Source organism: Rana temporaria, chromosome 12, assembly GCF_905171775.1.
Source record: "Rana temporaria chromosome 12, aRanTem1.1, whole genome shotgun sequence".
NCBI classification, from domain to species: Eukaryota; Metazoa; Chordata; class Amphibia; order Anura; family Ranidae; genus Rana; species Rana temporaria.
This window is the reverse complement of record NC_053500.1, coordinates 26311402-26339065: the sequence shown is the minus strand read 5'-3', so window position 1 is coordinate 26339065 and position 27664 is coordinate 26311402. Positions and strand designations below refer to the sequence as shown.

Sequence of the window (27664 nt, the reverse complement as noted above, 5' to 3'; positions counted from 1 at the left end):
CCAAGGCTGCTCTCTGAGAGCCCCTCCTTACATCTGGTTCCCTAGCGCAGCAGAGTCCCTCCTTACATCTGGTGTCCCCAGTGAGGGGGATTCCCTCCTTACATCTGGTTTGCCCAGAGCAGCGGAGTCCCTCCTTACATGTGTGTCCCCAGGCAGCGGAGTCCCTCCTTACATCTGGTGTCCCCAGCGTAGCAGAGTCCCTACTTACATCTGGTGTCCCCAGTGCAGCGGAGTCCCTCCTTACATCTCCTTCACAGTGTATGTCCCCAGCAGCTACAGTTCCTTTCACCTGTGTTCAGTGGAGAGGGGACAGAGGGCAGACATGTGTTCAGTGGAGAGGGGGGAGAGGGCGGGCCTTTGGGGCAGTGTACAGTGGACAATTTGATTGTACACTGAAGCCGACTGGCTGCTCCTCCCCTCTCCACTGAACACTTGGGGAAATGCGGCGGCCATCTTTTTGTAGCCCGCCGGCCGTTTTTTGGCTAAAACACTCCGATCGGGACACAGGTCCCAAAATCGGGATTATCCCGGGAAAATCTGGACTGTTGGCAAGTATGTGGATGATGTCATAAGCCTAGGCATTTTACCAGACAAGAAACAGGAAGTGGGTTGTATAAGGTATTTACTGGCAAAAAAAATGTTTTACTATCCAAAGTTAAAACAACAAGGGCAGAAGATTTAATAGATGGAACGATTAAAAAATTACTGAAGGTCTGTTTAAAGGACCTTACAATCTAAAGTCCCTCACTCACATTCATACATACTAGGGCCAATTGACCTCCCAGCATGTCTTTGGAGTGTAGGAGGAAACCGGAGTACCTGGAGAAAGCCAACACAGGCACAGAAGGAACATGCAAACTCCAGGCAGGTAGTGCTGTGGTTGGGATTTGAGATTTTGAGGACCCTGGTGCTGCCAGGTGGAAATGCTAACCACTTAACCACTGTGTTGCCCATGCAACCTGTGGTGCGTACCTGTGGTGTGTATTAGCTGTAACATGATTTTTGGCCATGGTAACTTACAGTTAGACAGGGGGCTCTGTGGCAGGCACAGCACTATAAAGTGCCTCATGCGCTGTGGCATTAGAAGAATTGTGTTATCTCTGACTTTTCAGTCCAACAAGACTGTCTATTACTCTGAAATTCCTCTATTGCCGTTCTATGGAAGCAGTAAGGTTTAAAGAGCACACCAAATGCTTAAAATAACTTCTTTATTAACTTCACTTTTCTTCATAGATAACACTGCTGCTTTGCAGCAGACAGTTCATGTACAAAACACGTGTTGAATAAAGTATAACAGAAAATTGTGGTTCAAATGTTCAATCTTGTCATTCAACATAAAATAGTGGATATATTTCTTTCTTCAGTATTTATACAGTTAGGGGTAATAAATGACTGTGTGGAACGAATGACTGAATGGATGGATGGATGTACTTCGATGGCTTAGTTCGGTTAGATGACTTTGTTTGGTGGAACTACAAGTGAACACACATCTAGATCAGTATACAGTTCTGATCACACTATTTACAATAAGAACATATATATAACTTGTGTAACGTACCTATTTAGGCCCTTGCTTCCATAAAACTGAACTCTGTGGGCCAGAATCACATACATTTAGATAGGCGCATCGTATCAGAGATACGCTACGCCGCCGTATCTTACCTGGCTTTAAGTCGAATCCAGGAAGATTTTGCGCCGTAAGTTACGGCGGCGTAGTGTATTTCTGGCAGCGGAATTCAAATCGGCGATTAGGGGGCGTGATTCATTTAAATGAAGCGCGTCCCTGCGCTGATTGAACTGCGCAAAAAAAATGCAAAAAAATAAAAATTCATACTTCATAATTCATACTTAACATGGCAAGTCTATCTATACGCCGCAAAATAGCAGCTTTAACTATACGCCGGAAAAAGCCGACTAGAGACGACATAAGAGAATGCGACGGCCGCGCGTACGTTCGTGGATCGTCAGAAAAAGCTCATTTGCATACCCGACGCGGAAAACGGCGCGAACTCCACCCAGCGGACGCCAAAGTATTGCATACACGTTCCGAAGGCGTACGAAGCCGTACGCCTGTCGGATCGAACCCAGATGCCGTCGTATCTTGGTTTGAGGATTCAAACTAAAGATAGAACACGGGTAATTTGAAAGTACGCCGGCGTATCAGTAGATACGTCGGCGTACTCGCTATGAGGATCTGGCCCTGTATGTCTGCTCTGCTCTCTGTCTTCATGTGGAATGAATTTGCAGCACATGTACAGTATTAGGAACGTTCCAGACAGAATGGATGCAAAGGTAGCTGTGATAGGTCAAGACTCTGCTCAATGTGAGATTAGCTGTGATTGGCCAAGGCTACTGATGAGTCACAAAAGCTTAACTCTATACTTTCTGGCATGAATTCTACTGTGTAATTTGAGCTTACCTTCACTGTCATATAAATAAACGATTCTTAAAGGCATATTTTTTCTTTTGCCTCTGTGAACACAACATAGAACTGTTATATGACATTCAAGCATAAAATCACAGTGAATAACTTTGCTTTGTCTCTCACATATAAACATGTGCATTACATTTAGGTTCTTAGCAGGTTTAGCTGTATATATGTACATGTAGGTTATATTAGCTACCTAGGACAGGTTCTAGCTGGCCAGCTACAGGCTCCCCATGTAAAAAAGGCCTTTACATCTCCCTCAACTTCTGGCTAAATAACCTAATCGCTCGGGGCTCGGCTGCCCCCCGCCACCCTCTGTGACCGATACCGAGCATTTGCGTGAGTACTTGCACTCGCGCAAATGCTCCCGATGCTTCACCCAATACCTGGAATGGGTCAGCGGACAGAGTGTCGGGCAGAGCGTCGGGCAGAGCGCGGGCGAGTCCTGAAGTAAGCTGGCAGGGAGCCGTGTCTCGTCACATTAGGCTACCCATCGCATCTTGCTACGGAAGTGACGTTTCACCAAGAAATTTTGCACTGCGCATGCGCGATGTGCTCCAAACGTTTTGCGACAATAAAGAGCAGTGAAATCGTCAGATAATGTCACGGAAATGACGTTACTGACAATACAAACACTGGGCTATGCGTTCCAAGACTAATACTTCCCTTGTTACCTAGTGTCTCCAGAACTGCCAGCTGTCCCTGTACAACCCAAAGCAACTTGTGGTGTTAGGTTCTGCATTGCTGGTACTTGTAGTGCCTATCCAGAGCAACCTGTGGTGATAGATCCTGCAATGCTGGGACTTGTCGTGCCTCTAAAGATACCAGCTGTCCTTGGACTGCCCTATACAAGGCAGGGCAACCAGTGGTGGTTATAATGTCATGCTGGGACTTGTATTGTCTCCAGAACTGCCAGCTGTCCCTGTACAACCCAAAGCAACTTGTGGTGTTAGGTTCTGCATTGCTGGTACTTGTAGTGCCTATCCAGAGCAACCTGTGGTGATAGATCCTGCAATGCTGGGACTTGTCGTGCCTCTAAAGATGCCAGCTGTCCTTCAACTGCCCTATACAAGGCAGGGCAACCAGTGGTGGTTATAATGTCATGCTGGGACTTGTATTGTCTCCAGAACTGCCAGCTGTCCCTGTACAACCCAAAGCAACTTGTGGTGTTAGGTTCTGCATTGCTGGTACTTGTAGTGCCTATCCAGAGCAACCTGTGGTGATAGATCCTGCAATGCTGGGACTTGTAGTGCCTCTAAAGATGCCAGCTGTCCTTGGACTTCCCTATACAAGGCAGGGCAACCAGTGGGGGTTATGATGCCATGCTGGGACTTGTAGTGTCTCCAGAACTGTCAGCTGTCCTGTACAACCCAATGCTGGGACTTGTATTGTCTACAGAACTGCCGGTTGCCCTGGCTTGTAGTGGGGCAGCTTAGAGCTCTAGGGGTAATACAAGTCCCAGCATAGCAGGACCTAACACCACAGGTTGCCCTGCCTTGTATTGGGGCAGCTGACAGCTCTAGAGTCACTACAAGTCCCAGCATGGCAGGATAATCAGCACTGGTTGCCCTGGATTGTATAGGGCAGTCCAAGGACAGCTGGCATCTTTAGAGGCACGACAAGTCCCAGCATAGCAGGATCTATCACTACAGGATGCTCTGGATAGGCACTACAAGTACCAGCAATGCAGAACCTAACACCGCAGGTTGCTTTGGGTTGTACAGGGACAGCTGGCAGTTCTGGAGACACTAGGTAACAAGGGAAGTATTAGTCTTGGAACGCATAGCCCAGTGTTTGTATTGTCAGTAACGTCACTTCCGTGACATTATCTGACGGTTTCACTGCTCTGTGTTGTCGCAAATTGGAACGCATTGCGCATGCGCAGTGCGAAATTTCTCGGCGGAACGTCACTTCCGTAGCAAGATGAGATGGGTAGCCGAATGTGACGAAACACCGTCGCATTCGGTCGCAAATTTTAATTTTTTTTAAAAAAGTATCGGTATCGGCGAGTACTTGAAAAAAAGCATCGGTACTTGTACTCGGTCCTAAAAAATTGGTATCGGGCCAGCCCTACTATATATATATATATATATATATATATATATATATATATATATATCAACCAGCATCCGAAGGGAAGTGAATCACGAGGCCTTCAGAAGAAAACTCAAAACCCACCTATTCTGAAGACAACGTGTAGGAGGAAATGGATACCAAGCGCCCCGAGGCGATTCTGTTCGCATGTGTTGCGCTATATAAGTTTTTCACATATACTGTATATATATATATATATATATATATATATATATATATATAAAATCACATACCATACATAAAAAAAACATTTCTGTTATTTTTTTATTTTTTTTTGCAATAATGTTTTTTTTTTACATAAAAGTTATTGCTATATTTTTGCATGTGGAGTTGTGCGCTCTTCCCTGCAGTGCTATTTCAATACTTTGCTCAGTGTGACCGCTAGGTGGAGCTGCACCTGCCTCCTCTTGCACCTGGGTATGGAACCTGTTTTACTTCCGGACGCAGCGCGGCGCACTTCGGCTCTTTCCGCCCCCAACTCGGCTCTTTCCGGACACTGCACACATCTTCGGCCAACTCCGGCCTGCGCTCGTCCTTTTCCGTCACCGCTCGACTTCCCCCACCTCCCTCCTCTCCGACAGCTCTTCGGCTTCGTCCGGCAAAACTCGGCTATCTCCGGCGGCCTCCCCGGTAACGGTCGTTGTGAGTTTAAATGAGCCGGAGCCGCCCGTGTGACGTCCTGAGAGCAGCCGACAGGCAGAGAGGTCCCCGGAGCGGACGAGGGAGGCCGGAGGATGACGGTACTGCAGGAACCCGTCCAGGTAACCGGCCGGCCCGGCACAGCCGCATAATACAGATCCAGGCTTCGGGCCTAGTCCTAGGGGGCAGGTGACAGGGGGACACCAGGAGGAGAGGGGGGCTGGGACATACAAGACAAGCAGGGGGGGGCAGGGAATGAAGAGGCTCCTGTGATAAGAAGGGGCCCCATAAAGAATGGGTTGTATGGAATGAAGGGGCCCCTATAGAATGAAGGGGATTGTAGGGGGCCCTACAGGAAGAAAGGGGCCCTTTGGAATGAAGGGGTTGTTTGGAATGTAATGGACCCTATAAAGAAGAATCCTATGGGATGAAGGGGCTGTATAGGAAAAAAGGTGCCCTGTGGAATGCAGAGGGCCCTATGGGATGAAGCGGTTGTTGGGGGTCCTATAGGAAGAAGGGCCCTATGGAATGAAAGGGTCCCTATGGGATGTAGGGGGCCCTATAGGAAGAAGGACCCCATGGAATGAAGGGGGACCTATGGGTTGTAGGGGGTCCTATAGGAAGAGACTCTATGGAATGAATGGGACCCTATAGGAAGAAATGGTATAAAGGGGTTGTAGGGAGCCCAATATGAAGAGGAACCCTGTTGATTGTATGGGATGTAGAGGGCCCTAAAGGAAGAAGGATCCTATGGAATGAAAGGATCCCTATGGGGTGTAGGGGACCCTATGGAATGAAGGGGGACCTATGGGATAAAGTGGTTGTAGGGGGTCCTATAGGAAGGGACTCTATGGAATGAAGGGGGACCTATGGGATAAAGTGGTTGTAGGGGGTCCTATAGGAAGGGACTCTATGGAATGAAGGGGACCCTATAGGAAAAAATGGGCCCTATGGGATTAAGGGGTTGTAGGGGGCCCTATAGGAAGAGGGACACTATGGGGTGTAGAGGGCCCTAAAGGAAGGACTTATGGGATGAAGCGGTTGTAGGGGGTCCTATAGGAAGGACTCTATGGAATGAAGGGGCTCTATAGGAAGAAATGGACCCTATGGGATGAAGGGGTTGTAAGGGGACCCTATGGAATGAAGGTGGACCTATGGGATGAAGCAGTTGTAGGGGGTCCTATAGGAAGAAGGACTCTGGAATGAAGGGGCTTTATAGGAAGAAATGGGCCCTATGGCATGAAGGGGTTGTAGGGGGTCCTATAGGAAGTAGGACTCTATGGAATGAAGGGGCTCTATAGGAAGAAATGGGCCCTATGGGATGAAGGGGTTGTAAGGGGGCTCAATGGAATGAATGGACTGTAGGGGGCCCTATATGAAGGACCCTATGGAATGAAGGGTCTATAGGAAGAAAGGGGCACTATGGGATGAAGGAGTTTTAGGGGGCCCTATGGGAAGGACCCTATGGAATGAAAGGAGACCTATAGGAAGAACAGGGTCTTATGGGATGTAGGGTGCCCTTTAAGGAAGACACTATGGAATGAAGTCGCTCTATGGGGAGAAGGGGGTCCTATAAGAAGGACCATATGGGATGAAGAGGTTGTAGGGGGGGCCTAGAGGAAGAAGGATCCTATGTATGGGGGCCTGTATGGGATTCAGGGGTTGTAGGGGCCCTATAGGAAGAAGGAGCCTCTGTGGGATGAAGGGGCCCTATGGGAGGAGGAGGCGGCCCATAGTACATGAGCTGTATAATTGGGGGAAGCCTTTAATCGCCCCTACCCCGGAATATTGGAACTCTGCACAGGTCATTGTTCTTCATCCTCCGCTCCATCATTGGGGTGACATTCCTGGGGCGTATCCCCCACTCCCGCTGCCTAATGGCGTGCTGCACGCGCCATGTTCCTTTCCTGGTTGGTCACCCCCCTGATCGCCTTTCTATAGGTGATCTGGCCTACAGCTCACCAACCCAATGACCAGCATGCAGGCTGGAAGTTTTGCAGTGTCGGGTGGGGGTTACAGGAGACCCCCAAACTGATAGAGGGGGTTTCCTCCACGCAAAACAAACTCCCCCCGACGGATCACAACTGTGACACGCCGCTGGTTTTCTGTAAGTTTTCCTCTACATGATGTGTTCTTCTCCCCCCCCCCCCATTCGTCAGAGGTCCAAGGTCTTTTGATATCATCAAGGAAAGAGGGGGGGCATCTGCTGGAGGATCAGGTAAGTAAGAGGGCTTTTACTCTCTTCTTGACTTAAATGAGTGGTCAACCTTTGTGGTGCTGGCACAACCCCACTGCCAGGAGGAACTTTCAGGTTTCCTGGAGTTGGGCTTTGAAAAGTGTAAGCTCACCTTTTCGTAAAATAGAAAGTTTGAACTAAGACTGTACACCCTCAACCCCTGGACTGCTGCACGGCTACATGGGGAACTGACGGCTCATCACCCACAAAGGTAGGTACAACAGGGAATTTGGGGGGGGGGTGTACAGTGTTCACCTTTTTATTTCTTCAGAAAAGGTGAACTTGCACTTTAAAGCCCAACTGCAGGAAATCTGAAAATTCCTCCTGGCGACGGGGCTGTTGCCAGAACTGCAAGAGTCAACTGCTCCTTCAGATGTAGGGGAGAGTAAACGTGTGTTTCCCATCAGTTTTCATGTACATATGGTGTAGCCCTGGTTCATATTGATGCTACTTTGAAATCGCTTGAAGTTGTGAGTTTTTGAAGTAGCAAGGTCAGCGCGATTTCAGCTGCTACATCTGTGTGGCTTCATGCACATATGTTTATTGAAGTCGCACCTGTAATCTGCAAAAAGTAGTGCAGGAACTACTTTTGCATATCAGTGTTTCGCCGATTGGAATAGTGCCATTGCCTCCAATAGGCTGCAACTTGTCATGCGATTTGATCTCTCAAATTGCATGACAAATTGCTCCAATGTGAACCTAGGCTCAGTGCTTCCTAGACCTAAACAAGCGGTTAACTGTCGCAGTGCAGGCACAATTATATTGTCGCATTATGACAAACTTACCTTTAACTACCACTTTAACCACTTAAGACCCGGACCTTTAGGGAGGTAACGGACCTGGCCAGTTTTTGCGATTCGGCTCTGCGTCGCTTTAACTAAAAATTGCGCGGACGTGCAATGTGGCTCCCAAACAAAATTGGCGTCCTTTTTTCCCCACTAATGGAGCTTTCTTTTGGTGGTATTTGATCACCTCTGCGGTTTTTATTTTTTGCGCTATAAACAAAAATAGAGCGACAATTTTGAAAAAAAATCAATATTTTTTTACTTTTTGCTATAATAAATATCCCCCCAAAAATATATAAAAAAACATTTTTTCCCCCCCTCAGTTTAGGCCGATAAGTATTCTTCTACCTATTTTTTGTAAAAAAAAAATCGCAATAATCGTTTATCGATTGGTTTGCGCAAAATTTATAGCGTTTACAAAATAGGGGATAGTTTTATTGCATTTTTATTAATTTTTTTTTTTTTTTTTACTACCAATAGCGGCGATCAGCGTTTTTTTTTTTTTTTGTTTGTTTTTTTGTGACTGCGACATTATGGCGGACACTTCGGACAATTTTGAAAAATTTTTGGGACCATTGTCATTTTCACAGGAAAAAATGCATTGTTTACTGTAAAAATTACAATTGCAGTTTGGGAGTTAACCACAAGGGGGCGCTGAAGGTGTTAAGTGTGACCTCATCTGTGTTTCTAACTGTAGAGGGGTGTGGCTGTAGGTGTGATGTCATTGATTGTGGTTCCCTATATTAGGGAACACACGATCGATGACGGCGCCACAGTGAAGAACGGGGAAGCTGTGTTTCACACACAGCTCTCCCCGTTCTTCAGCTCCGGGGACTGATCGGGTCTGCGGGTCCCGCGGCCACGGAGCTTCGGAACGGGTTGCGCGCCCGCGACCCACGGCTGGGCACTTAAAGAGGACGTACCTGTACGTGCTTGTACCCAGCCGTGCCATTCTGCCAACGTATATGTGCAGGAGGCGGTCCTTAAGTGGTTAAGAGGGGAGGTCTGCTTTAGCCTAAGTTCACATTGGAGCGTTTTGTCATGCGATTTGATAGCTCAAAGTCGCAGCCTATTGGAGGCAATGGCACTGTTCCAATTGGTGTGACACCGATTTTGCGGCGCTGCAACGATTTGCAAAAGTAGTTCCTGCGCTACTTTTGCCGATTTCAGGTGCGATTTCAATAGACGTCTATGCATAAAGCCGCACAGATGTCTATCAAGTAGCAGCTGAAATCACGCTGACCTTGCTACTTTGAAATCGCACTACTTCAAGTGCAGTAGCTCCATTTAAATGTAGCGTCAGCATGAACCAGGGCTTAAAGGGGTTGTATATTCTCAGGGTTTTTCACCTAATACATTCTATGCATTAGCCCTGGTTCACACTGGTGCGTTTTGACATGTCAAAACGGCGGCATTTGCCGGCAATGGCACAGTCCTAATGCGGCGCTGCACTGATTTCAAAAAGTCGTTTCTGTACTACGTTTTGCGATTTCGGACCGTGATTTACATCGATATCTGTGCAGAAACCTGCACAAATGTCTCTGTAATCGCAGGCGGGAGTGAAATCGTGCGAGTTCAGCTGACAGGTATTTGCACTCACTTCCGGGCATAGACTCCTGTGGTCCCGAGTCACGCCACAACCCCCCCCCCCCCGCGCAGGAGAGAGCAGGGACCAGTGAGGGCGTGCCGCGCTACTCGCGCATGCGCAGTAGAGAACTGGCCCGTGAAGCCACAATGCTTCACTTCCTGATTCCCTCACCGAGGATGGCGGCGGGGGCACCCGAGAGACGAGCGATTGCTCGGCCTCAGCTGCCGACACCGCGGGCGCGCTGGACAGGTAAGTGCAGTATTTGTAGCCGCTGGCTTTAAAAAAAAATAAAAAAAATTGGGTGGACCTCCGGCTTTAAAGGAATCTTTTAAAATGAATGTGGAGAGATATCCATTTGTGTAGTTGACATGCATTAATGGTCTATTGTGTTTTTTTAGCAAAAGAACAAATAAGAGTCCTTGCATGGACATGAGAAGTGGAGAGATCCAGGTGCCAAGTATATTGCTGGATTCTTTCCAGTGAATCGTTTACTGAAATGGTCAGGTTACAATACCAATACTACTATTGGCCAATGTTACTCCAGGAGAGCTGGGCCACATACCAGTAATATTTTGTTTTAATTAAATTTTTGATTTCTAATCAAACTAGTCTCAAACTACGTTTTAATAGTGAAGGTGGTGTTTGTTGGGAAAATATTAAAAAGTGAATATTTAATAGGAAGCAAGATGTTGAAGAACTTTCTACTGACATTCAAGGCATCGAATGTACCAATAGATTTAAAATGTGCCCAGCTTTAAGGGCTCTTAGAACTCCATTTTTTTTTAAATATTTATTCACGTCCCGTCTTTTTTTTTTTTTTTTTTATAGCTTAAAAAAAAAAAAAAGTCTTTACCTAACCCCCCAAGGTTCAATCTTGTCCCTGACTTTCTCCTTGGTCCAGTACCAATGGTCCTTTTCAGGACAGAATAGCACTCTGTAACTTTGCCGCTTCCTGTGAGCCCAGCCTCTCATTTACTACCCACCCCCATCCACGGAGCATTTTGCATGCAGGCTGGGCTCACACTACACCAGAAGTCGGCAGCACATTACATGGGCTCTGCTTATTCCTGGTGGAATTCCCACTGTGGCTGGAAGAGGAGACCTCCCTGGACCAACTAGAAGGCTTTAAAGACTTACCTCAGTGGATGCAGCATCAGACAGATTCTGCATCTGTCCCCCGGCGTCTCTGCACTGAGGCCTTGAGCCGCCGAATATCGCCGATGGCTCGGTTCTCACTTCTCCCCGAGCAGAGCGATGCTGACTGTCAGTCCGCATCGCTTCTGCTCTACTTTGTGGAGGGGCAGGGAGTGTCCGTCTCAGTGGCTTGCTGAGACTGCAATCAATCAAGGCAGCTGGTGGATCCCTACTTGGAAGTCATGATGACCGACTGATGGCAGTGACGCCAGCGGCGAGCGGACTTCAGACCGATCTCCGCTGAAAACGGGTCACAGGAGTGCAAAATTAATTGCACTCCTGTGACCCAGAGGAGAAGCCCAGCCTAAAAAGCTCAGGCTGGACTTCTCCTTTTAGGTCTGGTTCACACTGGTGCATTTTGACTTGCGATTTCACATGTCAAAACGGAGGTATTTGCCGCAAATTATCGGCAATGGCACCGTCCTAATCGATTTCAAAGTCGTTTCTGTACTACTTTTTGCGATTTCGGCCTGTGATTTACATTGACATCTGTGCAGAAACCTGCAAAAGTGGAAGTTCCACTTTAAGCACTCCTCGCCCCCTTACATGCCACATTTGGCATGTCATTTTTTTTTGGGGGGGGGCTTTGGTAGGAGTGGGTCTTCCTGTCCCACTTCCTCCTTCCGCCCAGGGACCGCCTAGGCAACTCCTCCTCTCGCCTTAGGTGGCCCCTCCCTTTAGGTGATCTCCTGGGACACGTGACAGGTCCCAGGAGATCGGTATGTATGTATAGGGTTAAAAAAAAATACCAGGAGTGGACTTTGGGGGATAACAGGTCAGAAGTGTTATGCATAGATGGCTGCTTAAAGCGGAGGTTCACCCTCTATATCAACCTGACCTTATTCAGATGTGCTCCATATTTACTAATACCTTCCGCTATCCGCAATTTTTAAAATTGGTTCTGTACCTTGATTCTGATAATAGCAGCCACTTCCTGCTATCCCTCCCGCGGGAGTGGGCGTGTCTCCCTTCTCCACAGCCTCCCAGTGTTTCATGGGACAGCACCGCAGTGTCTCCTGGGAGCAGAGTGTGACGCGTCCCTTGAGAGGATTCCTAACACAGCCCGACGAGATATCGCAAGGGGGCGTGTACTTTTCAGTACACCGGCCGTTGTGATGGCAACCGCGTAGTGTTGACAGCGCCGCTCGCCGTCAACAGTGCCCATGCGCGGGATAGAGCGGTGAATGCTGGGACATCAGCATTCACCATATCCTGGAAGTATTTGCTTGTGGGCTTCACAGTGCCCACAAGCAAGATGGAACCATACAGGACACATTTTTATAAATTATTATTTTTGGCCAAATGTCCATGCGGATGGCTAAAAAAAATCTGAATGGACTGAAATGTTCTTTCAGTATTTGTTATTAAAGAAAAAAACCTCCAATGTTGGGGTGTGTCTCAAAGTTCCTCCTACCTAGAAATCTGCCAGCAAGCTGGCCTGGAATGTTCTACCAGGAAAGCAGACTATGCACTAGGGTTGCACTGATACTGAACATTTGCCCGAGTGCTTGTACTCCTGCCAATACACCCGGCATCCTCAGTGTAGCAGGGGGGTGGGCCAGGCAGCCTCACAGATTATCGGTGGGGGCAGTTACAAGCACCAATCTCCCCGTAGAGCTTGTCTGACCGCCGCTTCTCCTTCTCTACCTCCCGTGCCTGTCAGGGAGATCGGTGCTTGTAACTGTCCCCACCGCTGCACCGATCATCTCCGGTTGTTGTCGTCCCCGTCCTGGATCTGTCAGGATGGTGAGAGGAGCCGGTAAATCTGTTATTTACCGGCTCCTTGCTTTTCCGATCGCACAGTCAGTGATAACTGCAAGTCCATTCTTAAAGAGGAAGTAAACCCTGATGGGTTTTACTTCCTCTTTTTCTCACTGCAAAGCCTGCAAATGAAAAGCATAATGGGCTAGTATGTATCGCATACTAGCCCATTATGTGCCACTTACCTGCAAAAGAATCCAGCGATGTCCCCATAGTAGGCAGCGTCCATCTTCTGGCACCACTTCCTTCCGGGCCACAGACTCCGGCCCTGTGATTTGCCGGAGCCGCGATTACCGGCACAGGCTAGGGAAGAAACGGCACTTAGTTTGGTTTCTTCCCCGCACATGCGCCGTTAAAATTTTTGGCGGACTACAAGTCAAATGTATCCTAAACGGCACACGTTTAGGAGATATTTCCACCACCTATAGATAAGCCTTATTCTAGGCTTACCTATAGGTAGAAGTCCAACAAGTGGGTTTACAACCACTTTAACTGAGTATCGTAAATTGTGTTTGATTTTATGAATGGGGAGGAGCCTCTGTCTCCTGTCCATTCATCTTCAGTGCAGCTGAGGCTGCTGAGAAAGGGACTGGGGAATCTGTGTCCTCTGTTCCTTTTCCTGTCTCAAGGGGGAGATGTCAGGGGTCTGTTTTAGAATCTTTTTAATAAATATTTAAAAGTAAAATGTTAAAAAAAATTAAACACGGACCCCCCCCCCCCCCCCCCGGTGCCACGGTTACATGACATTAACCACTTGCCCGCCCGCCTTATGCAAAAAGATGTCGGCAAAGTGGTTTCAATATCCTGAGTGGACGTCATATGACGTCCTCAGGATATTGAGCCGCTGCGATCGTTGTTGCAGGGTGTCAGTCTGACACTCCGCAACACCGATCTAGGTAAAGAGTCTGACGGAGACTCTTTACCACGTGATCAGCCGTGTCCAATCACGGCTGATCACGATGTAGGGATCACGATGTAAACAGGAAAAGCCGGTAATCGTCTTTTCCTCACTCGCGTCTGTCAGATGCGACTAGAGGAGAGCCGTTCAGCTGCTCCTCTGACAGGGGGGGTTTGTGCTGATCGATTATCAGCACAGCCCCCCCCCCCCCCCCCCCGAGGATGCCCACACTGGACCACCAGGGATGCCACTGGACCACCAGGGTGCAAAACACGGGTATGCCACCCTAGACCACCAGGGATGAATATGACAGAAATAATGGATGCCAATCAGTGCCCACAATGGGCATCACTGATTGGCAGGCATTGTTTGGCACTGATTGGCATCCATTAGTACAACACATACGTTGGTGCCACCTATCCGTGCCCATCTGTGCCACCTATCCGTGCCCATCTGTGCCACCTATCCGTGCCCATCGGTGCCGTATATTAGTGCCCATCAATGCCACCACATCGGTGCCCGTCAGTGCAGTACCATCAGTGCCCATCAGTGAAGGAGAAAACATACTTATTTACAATGTTTTATAACAGAAACAACAACAACAAAAAATCGGTAATTTTTTTATGTTTTTTGCAGAAAATAAAAATCCCAGAGGTGATCAAATACCACCAAAAGAAAGCTCTATTTGTGGGTACAACATGATAAAAATGATAGTTTAGGTACAGTGCAGCATGACCGCACAATTGTCATTCAAAGTGCAACAGCACTAAAAATTGGCTTGGGCGGGAAGGTGTATAAGTGCCCTGTATGGAAGTGGTTAAAGAAATGATGGGTACTTCTCCTCGGTCGGTGGAACCCTACTATGCCCACACCTGCTGTAGTGTCCTTGGCTGACCTGTATAATATAGCTGCTCCCACTTCCCATATAAAGGTGTATGGTGGTATCAGGAGGGTACCACATTCCCTTCAGCTGGTGGACTGGCTCAGGAACTGAACCTAGCAAAGATGGTGAACCTCTCTAATTATTCTTAATTGAGCCGTTTTCTAAAGTGCATGAATATGAGGTAGGTTATAGAACTAGGATTTGGTGACGTTTAGCGATTTTCTGAGACTTGTCGCACTGCAATCCTCAGTGCAATAATTGTAGACAATCGTCGTCATCAGACAGCTGCACAATGCTTTCCATGGAGGGCAATAATGACAGCAGCTGAATGGATTCAGGAAATAATGACCTCCCCCAATATTCCTGGCACTTCTTGAAATCTGCAACCGTTTCTCCCAAGCAACTTCTGCAGCGTTTTTCTATAGCTGAACTTCCCTTCAGTCTTGCACTGTTGTACAGTCTCCTCTCTTGTACTGAAATATTTTCTCTGATTTCACTGTATGCTGTGAGCTTCTTACAGTGTGCTTTAGAAGCTGCAGCAAGTCGGAGCCTGGTTCATTTCCAGGCTGCCAGACATCCAGCATTATATAGTTCAGTGTTTTCAAATCTTTATTTAGTCCAGGCACCCTCCAAAATTATGGACAGTCTCGACGCACCCCATTCTAAAACTATAAGAACTGTTTGTTGAAATGCAGCAACATTCACACATGGGACACTAGGGCTGAAACAATCAATACTATCGTTTGTCTACTTTTTTCATTATCGATTAGTTGTCCGCACCTTCCTCCCTGTCCATCAAATAAATCCTCCTCCTGTGTACAAGGCGCCGCCCTATCATTGGTTTTCTGGGGGGGGGGGGGGTAGTGCCCCATTGGTGTTCCTGGCAGGGGGAGGAGGGGAATAGTGCCCCATCATTGATGTTCTTGGGAGGAATAGTGCCCCGTCATTGGTGTTCCCTGGAGGAATAGTGCCCCGTCATTGGTGTTCCCTGGAGGAATAGTTCCTCCTTCATTGGTGTTCCCTGGAGGAATAGTTCCTCCTTCATTGGTGTTCCCTGGAGGAATAGTTCCTCCTTCATTGGTGTTCCCTGGAGGAATAGTTCCTCCTTCATTGGTGTTCCCGAGAGAAATAGTGCCCTGTCATTGGTGTTCCCGAGAGAAATAGTGCCCCGTCGTTGGTGTTCCCGAGAGAAATAGTGCCCCGTCGTTGGTGTTCCCGAGAGGGATAGTGCCCAGTCGTTGGTGTTCCCGGGAGGAATAGTGCCCCGTCGTTGGTGTTCCCGGGAGGAATAGTGCCCCGTCGTTGGTGTTCCCGGGAGGAATAGTGCCCCGTCGTTGGTGTTCCCGGGAGGAATAGTGCCCCGTCGTTGGTGTTCCCGGGAGGAATAGTGCCCCGTCGTTGGTGTTCCCAGGAGGAATAGTGCCCCGTCGTTGGTGTTCCCGGGAGGAATAGTGCCCCGTCGTTGGTGTTCCCGGGAGGAATAGTGCCCCGTCATCAGGGATGGACTGGCCATTGGGACTACAGGGAGTTTCCCGGTGGGCGATGGCTCAGTGGGCCGGCTTCAGTGACAGCGGACCGCCGCCCCCCTCCGCTGTCTCTCCCTTCCCGCAGCGCTCACCTCCTCTCCCTCCCCGCAGCGCTCACCTGGGGGGACAAAGAAGCAGGGGGAGGACCAGAGGAGCGGGAGTTGTCCGGCCGCCATGGGAGAGACCTGTTAAAGTGGGCCGGTCTGGATGAAGTCCAGGGCCAAATTTGTGTCCCAGTCCAGCCCGTCATTGGTGTTGCCGGGAGGAATAGTGCCCCGTCATTGGTGTTGCCGGCAGGAATCGTGCCCCATCATTGGTGTTGCCGGCAGGAATCGTGCCCCGTCATTGGTGTTGCCGGCAGGAATCGTGCCCCGTCATTGGTGTTCCCGGGAGGAATAGTGCCCCCGTCATTGGTGTTCCCGGCAGGAATAGTGTCCCCCGTCATTGGTGTTGCCAGCGGGAATAGTGTCCCCCGTCATTGGTGTTGCCGGGAGGAATAGTGTCCCCCGTCATTGGTGTTGCCGGGAGGAATAGTGTCCCCAGTCATTGGTGTTGCCGGGAGGAATAGTGTCCCCCGTCATTGGTGTTGCCAGCGGGAATAGTGTCCCCCGTCATTGGTGTTGCCAGCGGGAATAGTGTCCCCCGTCATTGGTGTTGCCGGGAGGAATAGTGTCCCCCGTCATTGGTGTTGCCAGCGGGAATAGTGTCCCCAGTCATTGGTGTTGCCGGCGGGAATAGTGTCCCCCGTCATTGGTTTTCCCGGCGGGAATAGTGTCCCCCGTCATTGGTGTTGCCAGCGGGAATAGTGTCCCCCGTCATTGGTGTTGCCAGCGGGAATAGTGTCCTCACTCATTGGTGTTGCCGGGAGGAATGGTTTCCCCCGTCATTGGTGTTGCCGGCGGGAATAGTGTCCCCCGTCATTGGTGTTGCCGGGAGGAATAGTGTCCCCAGTCATTGGTGTTGCCGGGAGGAATAGTGTCCCCAGTCATTGGTGTTGCCGGGAGGAATAGTGTCCCCAGTCATTGGTGTTGCCGGGAGGAATAGTGTCCCCAGTCATTGGTGTTGCCGGGAGGAATAGTGTCCCCAGTCATTGGTGTTGCCGGGAGGAATAGTGTCCCCAGTCATTGGTGTTGCCGGGAGGAATAGTGTCCCCAGTCATTGGTGTTGCCGGGAGGAATAGTGTCCCCAGTCATTGGTGTTGCCGGGAGGAATAGTGTCCCCAGTCATTGGTGTTGCCGGGAGGAATAGTGTCCCCAGTCATTGGTGTTGCCAGCGGGAATAGTGTCCCCCGTCATTGGTGTTGCCGGGAGGAATAGTGCCCCGTCCTTGGTGTTGCCGGGAGGAATAGTGTCCCCCGTCATTGGTGTTGCCGGGAGGAATAGTGCCCCGTCATTGGTGTTGCCGGCAGGAATAGTGCCCCGTCCTTGGTGTTGCCGGGAGGAATAGTGTCCCCCGTCCTTGGTGTTGCCGGGAGGAATAGTGTCCCCCGTCATTGGTGTTGCCGGGAGGAATAGTGTCCCCCGTCATTGGTGTTGCCGGGAGGAATAGTGCCCCGTCATTGGTGTTGCGGGCAGGAATAGTGCCCCGTCCTTGGTGTTGCCGGGAGGAATAGTGTCCCCCGTCATTGGTGTTGCGGGCAGGAATAGTGCCCCGTCCTTGGTGTTGCCGGGAGGAATAGTGCCCCGTCATTGGTGTTCTCAGAATGTTTGTTTTTGTACAGCTGCATCGGTTTGTCTCGGCCTTTCACTCTTTCTGCACAGCTTGGCTGGCATATAGGTGTGAGAAAAAATAAAGGCAACTATTGTGGAAAAGAGGGAATCCATATACGGAATACCATAATCATGCCTGCCAACCATGTATAGTAGCAAAGACTGTAATCTAAAACGGATTTCTACCCCTTTCTTTATTATGATTCTCCTCGGTGCACTTTACCCTCAAATAACCCAAATCAATGGAATACTCGGCTGTACTTCAGAAATGGAAATCATTTAAATTCCGGCTTCTAAATCGAATCGCACTGTGCTGGCTTATTGAGTCAGAGTTCTCTGAGATCTTCATACGACACCTAACCTGAGCTTCACTAATTGGACAGCTCTAGCTCGGAGGCGGTGGGGGCCACGATGGACCAGCAATGAGTCTTCACACACAGTTCAGTGCTCCGGCCACAGGAATTCATAAAGCAGCTGGAGATTTTCAGCGACTATTATAATAATAAAAAAATGTTCATGTGATTTAATTTTAGAACCTTTGAATTACACTGTTGCTGATTTTCTGTAATAGGCAGTTGGGCTTTAAAGCTAAACTCAAGGTATGATCTTTCTTTCATATTTACATTGGTCCAGCTTGGAGCGCATATTCTATACCTGAGGAACCACTGTGGAAGCTGATAACCACTGCAGGAGTCGGCATTACTGTGGTGATCACTGTAATCTTCCAGGTCCTGTGCTTAGCTACTTCCCTTCTGCAAAGTGACCACAGGGGGGCACTCTTGGATCTCTGCCATTAAAAAAATATATATATATATATATATATATATATTTACATATATTTACATTTTTATATGGGCTGTTCTCTGGATGAGGCATCTCTGGGCAGCACCTAGAAGATGGCACCGACTTGCTACAGTGGTTGTGCCCTTCTTCCATGGAATGGAGCCATACAATAAAGGACATGGTTGTAACCACCTGGATTTCCTCACAATAACTAAACTGACTCAATTTCTTTTGTTTCTCCAGGCTGCTATATGGCAAGCGCTGAATCACTACGCATACCGAGATGCAGTGTTCTTGGCAGAAAGACTTTATGCAGAAGGTATGTGATTTCATCCTTGTAGACTTGCATACATAGAATCAAGTGAAAGTTAAAGATTGTAAAGGCAGAAGGTTTTTTATCTTGATGTATTAAAGGGGCTGTAAAGGTTTATTTTCGAAATAGGTTCCTTAACCACTTCCCGCCCGCCGCATGTATATGTACGTCCACAGAATGGCACGTACAGGCAGATGGGCGTACAGGTACGTCCTTGCCTTTCCGCGGGTCGGGGGTCCGATCGGGACCCCCTCCCGCTACATGCGGCGGTCGGATTCCTGCGGGGAGCGATCCGGGACAACGGCGCGGCTATTCGTTTACAGTCGCGATCGCACCCCGGAGCTGAAGAACGGGGAGAGCCGTATGTAAACACGGCTTCCCCGTGCTTCACTGTGGCGGCGCATCGATCGAGTCATCCCTTTTATAGGGAGACTTGATCGATGCCGTCAGTCCTACAGCCACACCCCCCTACAGTTGTAAACACACACTAGGTGAAACATAACTCCTACAGCGCCCCCTGTGGTTAACTCCCAAACTGCAACTGTCATTTTCACAATGAACAATGTAATTTAAATGCATTTTTTGCTCTGAAAATGACAATGGTCCCAAAAATCAATCAAAAGTCAAAATTGTCCGAAGTGTCCGCCATAATGTCGCAGTCATGAAAAAAATCGCTGATCGCCGCCATTAGTAGTAAAAAAAATTTTTTTATAAAAATGCAATAAAACTATCCCCTATTTTGTAAACGCTATACATTTTGCGCAAACCAATCGATAAACGCTTATTGCGATTTTTTTTTTTTTTTTTTTTTTTTTACCAAAAATTAGTAGAAGAGTACGTATCGCCCTAAACTGAGGGAAAAATAATTTTTTATATATGTTTTTGGGGGATATTTATTATAGCAAAAAGTAAAAAATATTGAATTTTTTTCAAAATTGTCGCTCTATTTTTGTTTATAGCGCAAAAAATAAAAACCGCAGAGGTGATCAAATACCACCAAAAGAAAGCTCTATTTGTGGGGAAAAAAGGACGCCACGCAATTGTCTGTTGAAGCGACGCAGTGCCGAATCACAAAACCTGAAGGTCCGGGGCTTAAGTGGTTAAAGCTAGTGCATTGTTTGTTCACTTACCTTTTCCTTCCATTTCCCTTCTAAATGTTTTTTTTTCTTTGTCTGAATTTCTCACCTCCTGTTCCTCCTCAGTAAGGTGTTCAGTAAGCTGTTCTAAATGACTTTCCACCGCTCGGATGATGGTGGAAAGCTTACTGAGGAGAAACGGGAAGTGAGAAATTCAAACAAAGAAAAAAAAACAACAATGCACAAGCTTAAAGGAACCTATTTAGAAAATAAAAGACGAACCTTTACAACCCCTTTAAGATAAAAAGTCTTCTGTGTGCAGCAGCCCCTCTGTCCAGCGATGTTCACGAGTGTCTCGGCCATCCGAGATTGTCGCTCCCTGATTGGCTGAGACACAGCAGCATGGGCTTTGGCTGCCGCCGCTGTCATAGTCAGTTAGCCAGTCAGAGAAGAGAGGGGGCGGGGCAGGGCTCTGTCTGAATTGACATGCGGAGCTGTGACTCGGCTCAGGTGCCCCCATAGCAAGTTGCTTGCTGTGGGGGTACTGAACAGGAGGGAGGGGCCAGGATCACAGAAGAGCGACCCAAGAAAAGGAGGATTCAGGCTGCTCTGTGCAAATCCACTGCAACAGAGCATGTAAGTATAACCTGTTATTTTTATTTGAAAAAAATATTTGACTTTACAATAATTTTAATGAATGGGTTTGTTTCTGATACGAAAAGCTGAAAGTTTGCAATTCTTTATTGGGCTCTCCCATTACTGCTATCCTAAAAAATAATTAAAGTGGATGTGTTTTTTTTTATCTTTGATGTCACAATGTAGAGAATAAGATTTCCTATCATCTGTGCCCAGTCTTGCCACACAGAGTTAATCCAGCACTGAGCAATCCTCTTTTATTGTTCAGTGAAAATTAAAAGACTTCCAGATAAAAACCTGTCTAAATAAAAAGTCCTTTCCGTCCCCTTGCTTCAAGTGACAGGTTATTTACATATCTCGTGCACTAGCTTGGACACATGCACATTCCTGGATGTTTATCATAATATGGGGGGTGATCCACAGTTCATTGTGAGAGGTAATGTATGTCACTCGAAGCCAGGGGACCGAAAGGACTTTTTATTTAGACAGGTTTTTATCTGGAAGTCTGTTAATTTTCACTGAATAATAAGAGGATTGCTCAGAGCTGGATTAACTCTGTGTGGCAAGACTGGGCACAGATGATAGGAAATCTTATTCTCTACATTGTGACATCAAAAAATAAAATAACAAATTTGGAGTTTGCATCCACTTTAATCTATTTGATATCAATGCTAAGCTATGCCAGGACTATCACTCTGCATAACTACAGCTTGTTACTAACACCCAGGAAGTTATAAATACATACTATAGCATTTCGGTTTTCTATTGTTTTACTTTGCAACAATGGTGTTATGCATAGTCCTACTGTTGACTTAGGGAGACCATAGATGATGTGATTCTCTATCCTGCAACCACAGGCTGTACTGGCTGGGATGGCTCCCAAAGGAGAATACAGTGAATTATTGCTAGTGGCTATTGCTGTTGATCGATAGATCTACTTGGGTAAAATCAGCCTGCCTATAGATGTTTGGTATCTCGGCTGGTCCATTCTGAACCAGCCAAGATTCTAGCCATCTACGTGTGGCCGACTTAAAATAGTATGTTTCACAAACTTTGATTGTTTTAGTTATTGATAAAGTGACCCTGACCTTGGCTAAAAAGTTATAACACATTGCTGAAGTTTAGGAACTTTGTGGTTCTGCCTATCATCTATGCTAGTCCTCAGATTGATACCTTTAAATGCCCTCTAGGACCCAGGCCCAGGATGTACGTGGGTCCTCAACTTCTCGCTCTGCTTAGATTAAGCCCCACATAATTTCTTTCAACTGTCAAATGACAGAGCCTCTGCTTCCCACTAAGGTTTTGGCACGGTTGGACCACCGGTCATATGACTAATGGCATTTGATGCATGCTCTCTGCTGGTGATGGAGGGTAAAGCCTTTGGATGTGGACATCGATTATTTCATGATTAAATAATATTTTTTTTATTTTTTACAGTACATTCAGAAGAGGCACTGTTTCTACTAGCTACATGTTACTACCGCTCAGGAAAAGCTTACAAGGCTTACCGGCTCCTGAAAACCCATAGCTGTGCCACCCCACAATGTAAATATCTTCTTGCGAAATGCTGCGTGGACCTTAGCAAGTAAGTAGGATTTTCTTCTCGGTTGAGTGCCTTTGATCTTTTCATTTTGTTGGCCATACTCAAAGCAATATTTTAGCCAGGTTTCATAGAACAAACAATAAAATGGGTCCACGATGACCACTACCAGCCTTGCAATGCAATTGTCTCTATAAAAAATAAACTGTTGGTGCCAAGTTGCCCGAAATCACACATGTGCTTTTATCCATGAAGAAATAAGCCGCAGATTTACTATGATTCCTCTCTCCAGCACATACTTGCCTTTCTTTTACTCCCTACCAGTTCGTTCAGCCATTAGGAGTAGGGTTGTCCCGATACTAGTATCGGGACTGATACAGAGCATTTGCGCGAGTACTTGTACTCGCGCAAATCCTCCCGATGCCTGATCCGATACCTGGGAGAGAGAGGCAGCGTGTAATGCCTGTGTCCGTGTATAATGCTCAGACGGCAGCCATCCAGTGTATAAAAGCCGCGCCTCCTCCTCGTCTGTGATGGGGGAACACTCCCAACAAGCGAGTCAGTGTTCTGCCTATCACGGACACCCTCTCATCCTCATCCCATGGACAAGGATGAGAGGATGTCCGTGATAGGCGGAACACTAACTCACTGCTGGGAAACTGAGTTCCCCTATCACGGACGAGGAAGAGGCGGCACGGCTTTTGTACACTGGATGGCTGCCGTCTGAGCATTATACAGGGACACAGGCATTAAACGCTGCCTCTCTCTCCCAGGCATCGGATCAGGCAATCGCCTTATTCATGTAGTTTAACAATCTGTACTGTAACCACCCTGAATCAGTCAATGTTCTCACACGCAAAGTTTTTTTGACTATTACATTACAGTAGAGCACAACTGCTTGTATGAACTATGCTAACAAGTGCACTTCATTCATCACAGATGTCACATTTCCCTTGATAGTGTGTAGATGGGGCATTAGATGAGTGCTGCGAAGTACAATGGGCCAGATCCTCAAAAGGGATACGCCGTCGTATCCCTGTTTCTATCTTTGGAACTGATCCACAGAATCCGTTTCCAAGAGATAGACAGAAGATCCGGCAGGTGTAATAGTTTTACACTGCCGGATCTTAAGATGCAGTACCGCAACCGCCGCTGGGGGCATTCATCGTCGAAATTACGCGTCGGGTATGCTAATGAGGAGTTACGTCGATCCTCAAAGCTTTTTCGCGTTCGATACGTCGCCGCTACGTTAGTTTCCCGTCACTTAGTTACACTTTTGTAAACCAGCCCTACTTTTACACAGCAGGCGTACTGCTGTGTAAAGTATGGCCGTCTTTCCCGCGTCGAATTTTAAAATTTTACGTCGATTGCGTAAGCTGTACGGAAATACGCTACGCACCGCCCGATCAAAAAATTACGTCACGTCGCGCAAAGCACGTCGGGAAATTTGCGTCACAAGCACGCGCAGTACGTCCGGCGAGGGAGCGCGCCCAATTTAAATGGGACTCGCCCCATTAGATTAGGAACGCCTTGCGCCGGACGGATTTGAGTTACACCGCCGCAAATTTCCAGGTAAGTGTGTTTTGAATCGATACCTAACTTAGGAAATTTGCGGCAGTGTAACTTGAATCTGTTAAATTACGTTGCGCTGCGGGGCTGTGGATCTGGCCCATTGTTTTCAAACCTTTTTTGTATTCCAAGAACTCCAACCAGTAAAACATTTGTCATGCTAGGTGTTGGACCACAATATTACCGGTACATCATTTTTCTCTGTCCTGCCATTAGGGCTGCAGACTGGCTGGTATCTTTCATCAAAGGACTTCTAAACTGAGACAACAGGTTTCAATGCGTCACTGTCACATGACATTAAAAAAATTATTGGTAATCGGTATCGGCGAGTACTTAAAAAAAAGAAATATCGGTACTTAAAGTGGTATCGGGACAACCCTAATTAGGAGTAAAGAAAATTACGATGCAGTACTTCTGGATATGGAAAACGTGTGACTTCACATGATGGTGCTTAGTGATTGGCCCAGTGAAGTCACATAGAGTGTGTGCAACCTTCCTCAACTTCGTGCTTACGTTGGGAAATGGAGGAAAGGAGAAGATGTAGGGGACAGGGGACCATTAAAGTGCATGGCCAAAGCAAAGGTTCATGTTCATGCAATTGATTGTCAAGCATGATTGCAGTTGTTTGATAACTGCTATGTGTGCGGTTAAAATTTTGGAGCTCATAATCCGAAATGTCTGAAATATATGCTTTGCTTTAGTGTCATCACCATCTGTGATGCACACAGGAGGCACCATCGGGGGACGCTGCTCTCTGCATCCAGGGCACACTCCGTGTTCCCTGAATGCAGAGCATACTGTGCATGCTCCACAGATGTCATTGGCTGGAGTCTATGTAAACGTCTATGTAACTGTACAAGTTTAGTAGATCTTAATGGTACCTACAGGTAAGACTTACCTTTTTAGGTACAAGTTTAAACCGAGTCTACTACCGCTCTAAAGCAGAACTTCCATAACTTGCAAAATTTAAGGGTCTACTTTGCTGTTAGTACCCCACACCAAAATGGTGTTTAAAAAAGTTAAACGTAAGAACACATGTATAGAATGAACAGGCCACAATGGAAAATATTTTATATATGTCCTGTTCACACCATATACATGGTGCAGTGATGTGCACAAAAACACAGTACAGCATATATTGCGTGAACAAGCCCTAAAGCTTTTACCAAAAAAAGTCGTCCCTGACTTCCAATCTTTCCGGGAGGAGCAGTTGTCGGCGCGCCTCCCAGGAAAGCTGATTGCTTCAAATTTTGAGATTTTGGGCCCGCTGATTTCCCTGGAGGCAGTCGTGACATTACACCAGTGTTTCTCAATTCCAGTCCTCAGGCCCCCCCAACAGGTCAGGTTTTCAGGATTTCCCTCAGATGAAAAGGCTGTGGTGATTACTAAGGCAGTGAAACTGATCAAATCACCTGTGCAAAATAATGGAAATCCTGAAAACCTGACCTGTTGGGGGGGCCTGAGGACTGGAATTGAGAAACACTGCATTACACGCACCTCTGGGACAGCGTCAGACGCCGAGCGCAAAGTAAGCTGATTTTGTTTGTTTTTTCTTGTGGACTTCATATTTTTATTTCTGTCTGTTTTTGCTGTGTTTTGTTGTTGTGTTTTTTTTTTGTTTTTTTTTATATATATATATATATATATATATATATATATATATATATATATATATATATATTTTTTTTTCCCCTCCTCTGCACATGTTTATGTCCCTGCTGAATTACTGTGACTACTTGCTGTTTTTTCTTTTTCCTTATATCTTCTTCAATACACTGGAATGTCCCTTTTTGGGTCTGCTTGTCTTGTTAGCCTTTTTATCTTTGTTTCCTCTCCCCTTGCAGGCTGGCAGAGGGTGAACAGATCCTGTCAGGCGGTGTGCTAAATAAACAAAAGAGCCAGGAGGAGATAGTTACAGAGTTTGGAGACTCAGCCTGCTTTACACTGTCGCTGCTCGGCCATGTATATTGGTAAGCTAGGACCATGTTATATTGTGGCTTTCTTCTTGCTCAGCCATAGGGCTTTCTTATTCTGATAAGTGTGGTGAAACATTCCAATACCCATTTTGTAAATTTCTGCACTTGGCTCTTCCCTCTTGTCCACATTAACTTGAGGGATATTGTACACCAATACTGTAAATTATAAAGGTTTTACCTTTCACTGTGTCATCCCATAAAGGGATGAGCTTGTATGGTGAGTGCAGTTATAGAGGTCCCAAAACTTGGTGGTAAATCTCCATACCTTTTAAAGGGGTTAGCGTTCCCCCAAACCTGACCCCTCGAAAGTCCCATGCCGTGAATGCGCTTGCTTCTCGGCCAGGCTTCTCGGCTCATTCATTGGTTGATTGAAAGCAGCGCAGCCATTTGCCGGCGCTGCTGTCAATCACATCCAATGACGCGGGGCCGATTGATACAGTGAGCGGCTATGGCCGCCGGCTGTATCACAGAAGCACGCACGCAAGAACTCATCGCCATGCTCGCTCGCATGAAGGTGATGAGTTCTTGCGAGGGAGAGCCGAGACAGCCGCCGAGGGACCCCAGAAGACGTGGATCGGGGCCACTCTGTGCAAAACAAGCTGCACAGTGGAGGTAAGTATAACATGTTTGTTATTTAAAAAAAATTAAACATTTCCTTTACATACTTTTTAAAGAGTGTCACGCTGGTCATTCAGGGGCAAAACACGTTTCTTTAAAACGCATCCCCCAAATCATTATATACACCTTCCTGGCACTGCATTGCAGGTGCCTTAAATCAGAGCCCCCACCCCACCAAAAAAATGAAGTCGGCAGCTACAAATTCTGTAACTGCTGACTTTTAATTTTTAGGACACTTACCTGTCCAGGGATCCTGCAATGTTGGCACCCCAGCCGATTTTTTTTCAATCCGCTCTCGGGGGTGCTGCCCCGGCCATTCCTTGTAAGGGAATCTGACAGAAGCCTTACAGCTTCACAGCTTGCTTCCTACTGCACATGCGCGCTGCGCTTTGTGAATGGCCCGCCAGTTTGAGGAGGAGGAGGGGGGCCGAACTTCCGGAGTACTTTGCCGTGGGGACAGGTACTTGTCACAGGATTTTATTTATAGCAGCAGGAGCCCATGGCTGCCACTGATATCTGTCTGCCCTGTGAGGAGGAAGAAAGGAGTGGGGATGCTGCTCTCGGGCACAGCACTGGTTTGAGAGCTGTACGCAGTTTTTTACCTTGATGCAGAGAATTCATTGGGGTAAAAAAACCTTCTGACTGTAGAACCACTGTAATTATTAGAGGAGAGTTTGTTATTCCTTGTAATGAACCCACACATTACATCTAGATCTCCCTGTCTGTGATATTCGGAAGATATCTGTCCATCCCTGGATGATTTACACAGGAATTAGGCTTGCACACATACTGTATACATGAATACACTTTGTTTTTACTGTTGTTTCTCTCCAGCAAAACAGATCGTTTGGCCAAAGCATCAGAATGTTACCAAAAGAGCCTTAGTTTAAATCCCTTTCTGTGGTCCCCTTTTGAATCATTATGTGAAATAGGTAAGTCTTGCTTGCACATCTCAACAAAGTAGAAGGCTTGTATTGTGTGTTTAACCACTTTCTTACAGGACACTTTTACCCCTTTCCTGACCAGGTCAATTTTCAGTTTTCAGCGCAGTCGCATTTGAATAATTGTGCAGTCAACACTGTACCCATATGGAACTTTTTTTTTTTTTTTTCACACAAATTTCGCTTTCTTTTGGTGGTTGCCCACCACTGGCTTTATTTGTTGCTAAACAAAAACAACGACAATTTTGGGCACTGCTGGGGCAGCACTGGTGGGCGGCACTGAAGGGCTCAGATTAGCAGCACTGGTGAGCACTAAGGGGGCCGATGTCCCTCCCAACAGTGAACGGCTTTCTTGTTTTCTTCACGCTGACAGCGTGAGGAAAAATAAAGCAGATAACCACCTTCCAGGCCCGGGTTGGCCAATTGGGAGAACCGGGAAGTATCCCGGTGGGCTGGTCGGGTTGCGGGCCG

At 47.2% G+C, this 27664-nt stretch overlaps 1 protein-coding gene across 2 annotated transcripts in view; it reads left to right on the top strand.

Moving 5' to 3' along the window:
• The first annotated feature begins 4987 nt into the window (after nt 1–4987).
• CDC27 (cell division cycle 27) overlaps nt 4988–27664 on the top strand; it is a 52449-nt gene continuing 29772 nt past the window's right edge. Inside the window, exons 1-5 of one of the 2 annotated variants that reach the window (XM_040331550.1) lie at nt 4988–5283; nt 18768–18843; nt 21987–22134; nt 25503–25628; nt 27087–27184. In XM_040331550.1, the coding sequence (XP_040187484.1) occupies nt 5257–5283; nt 18768–18843; nt 21987–22134; nt 25503–25628; nt 27087–27184 (475 nt within the window). In that variant the 5' untranslated portion in view covers nt 4988–5256. The remainder of the gene's footprint in view (nt 5284–18767; nt 18844–21986; nt 22135–25502; nt 25629–27086; nt 27185–27664) is intronic. The other variant, XM_040331549.1, reaches the window with a different exon arrangement.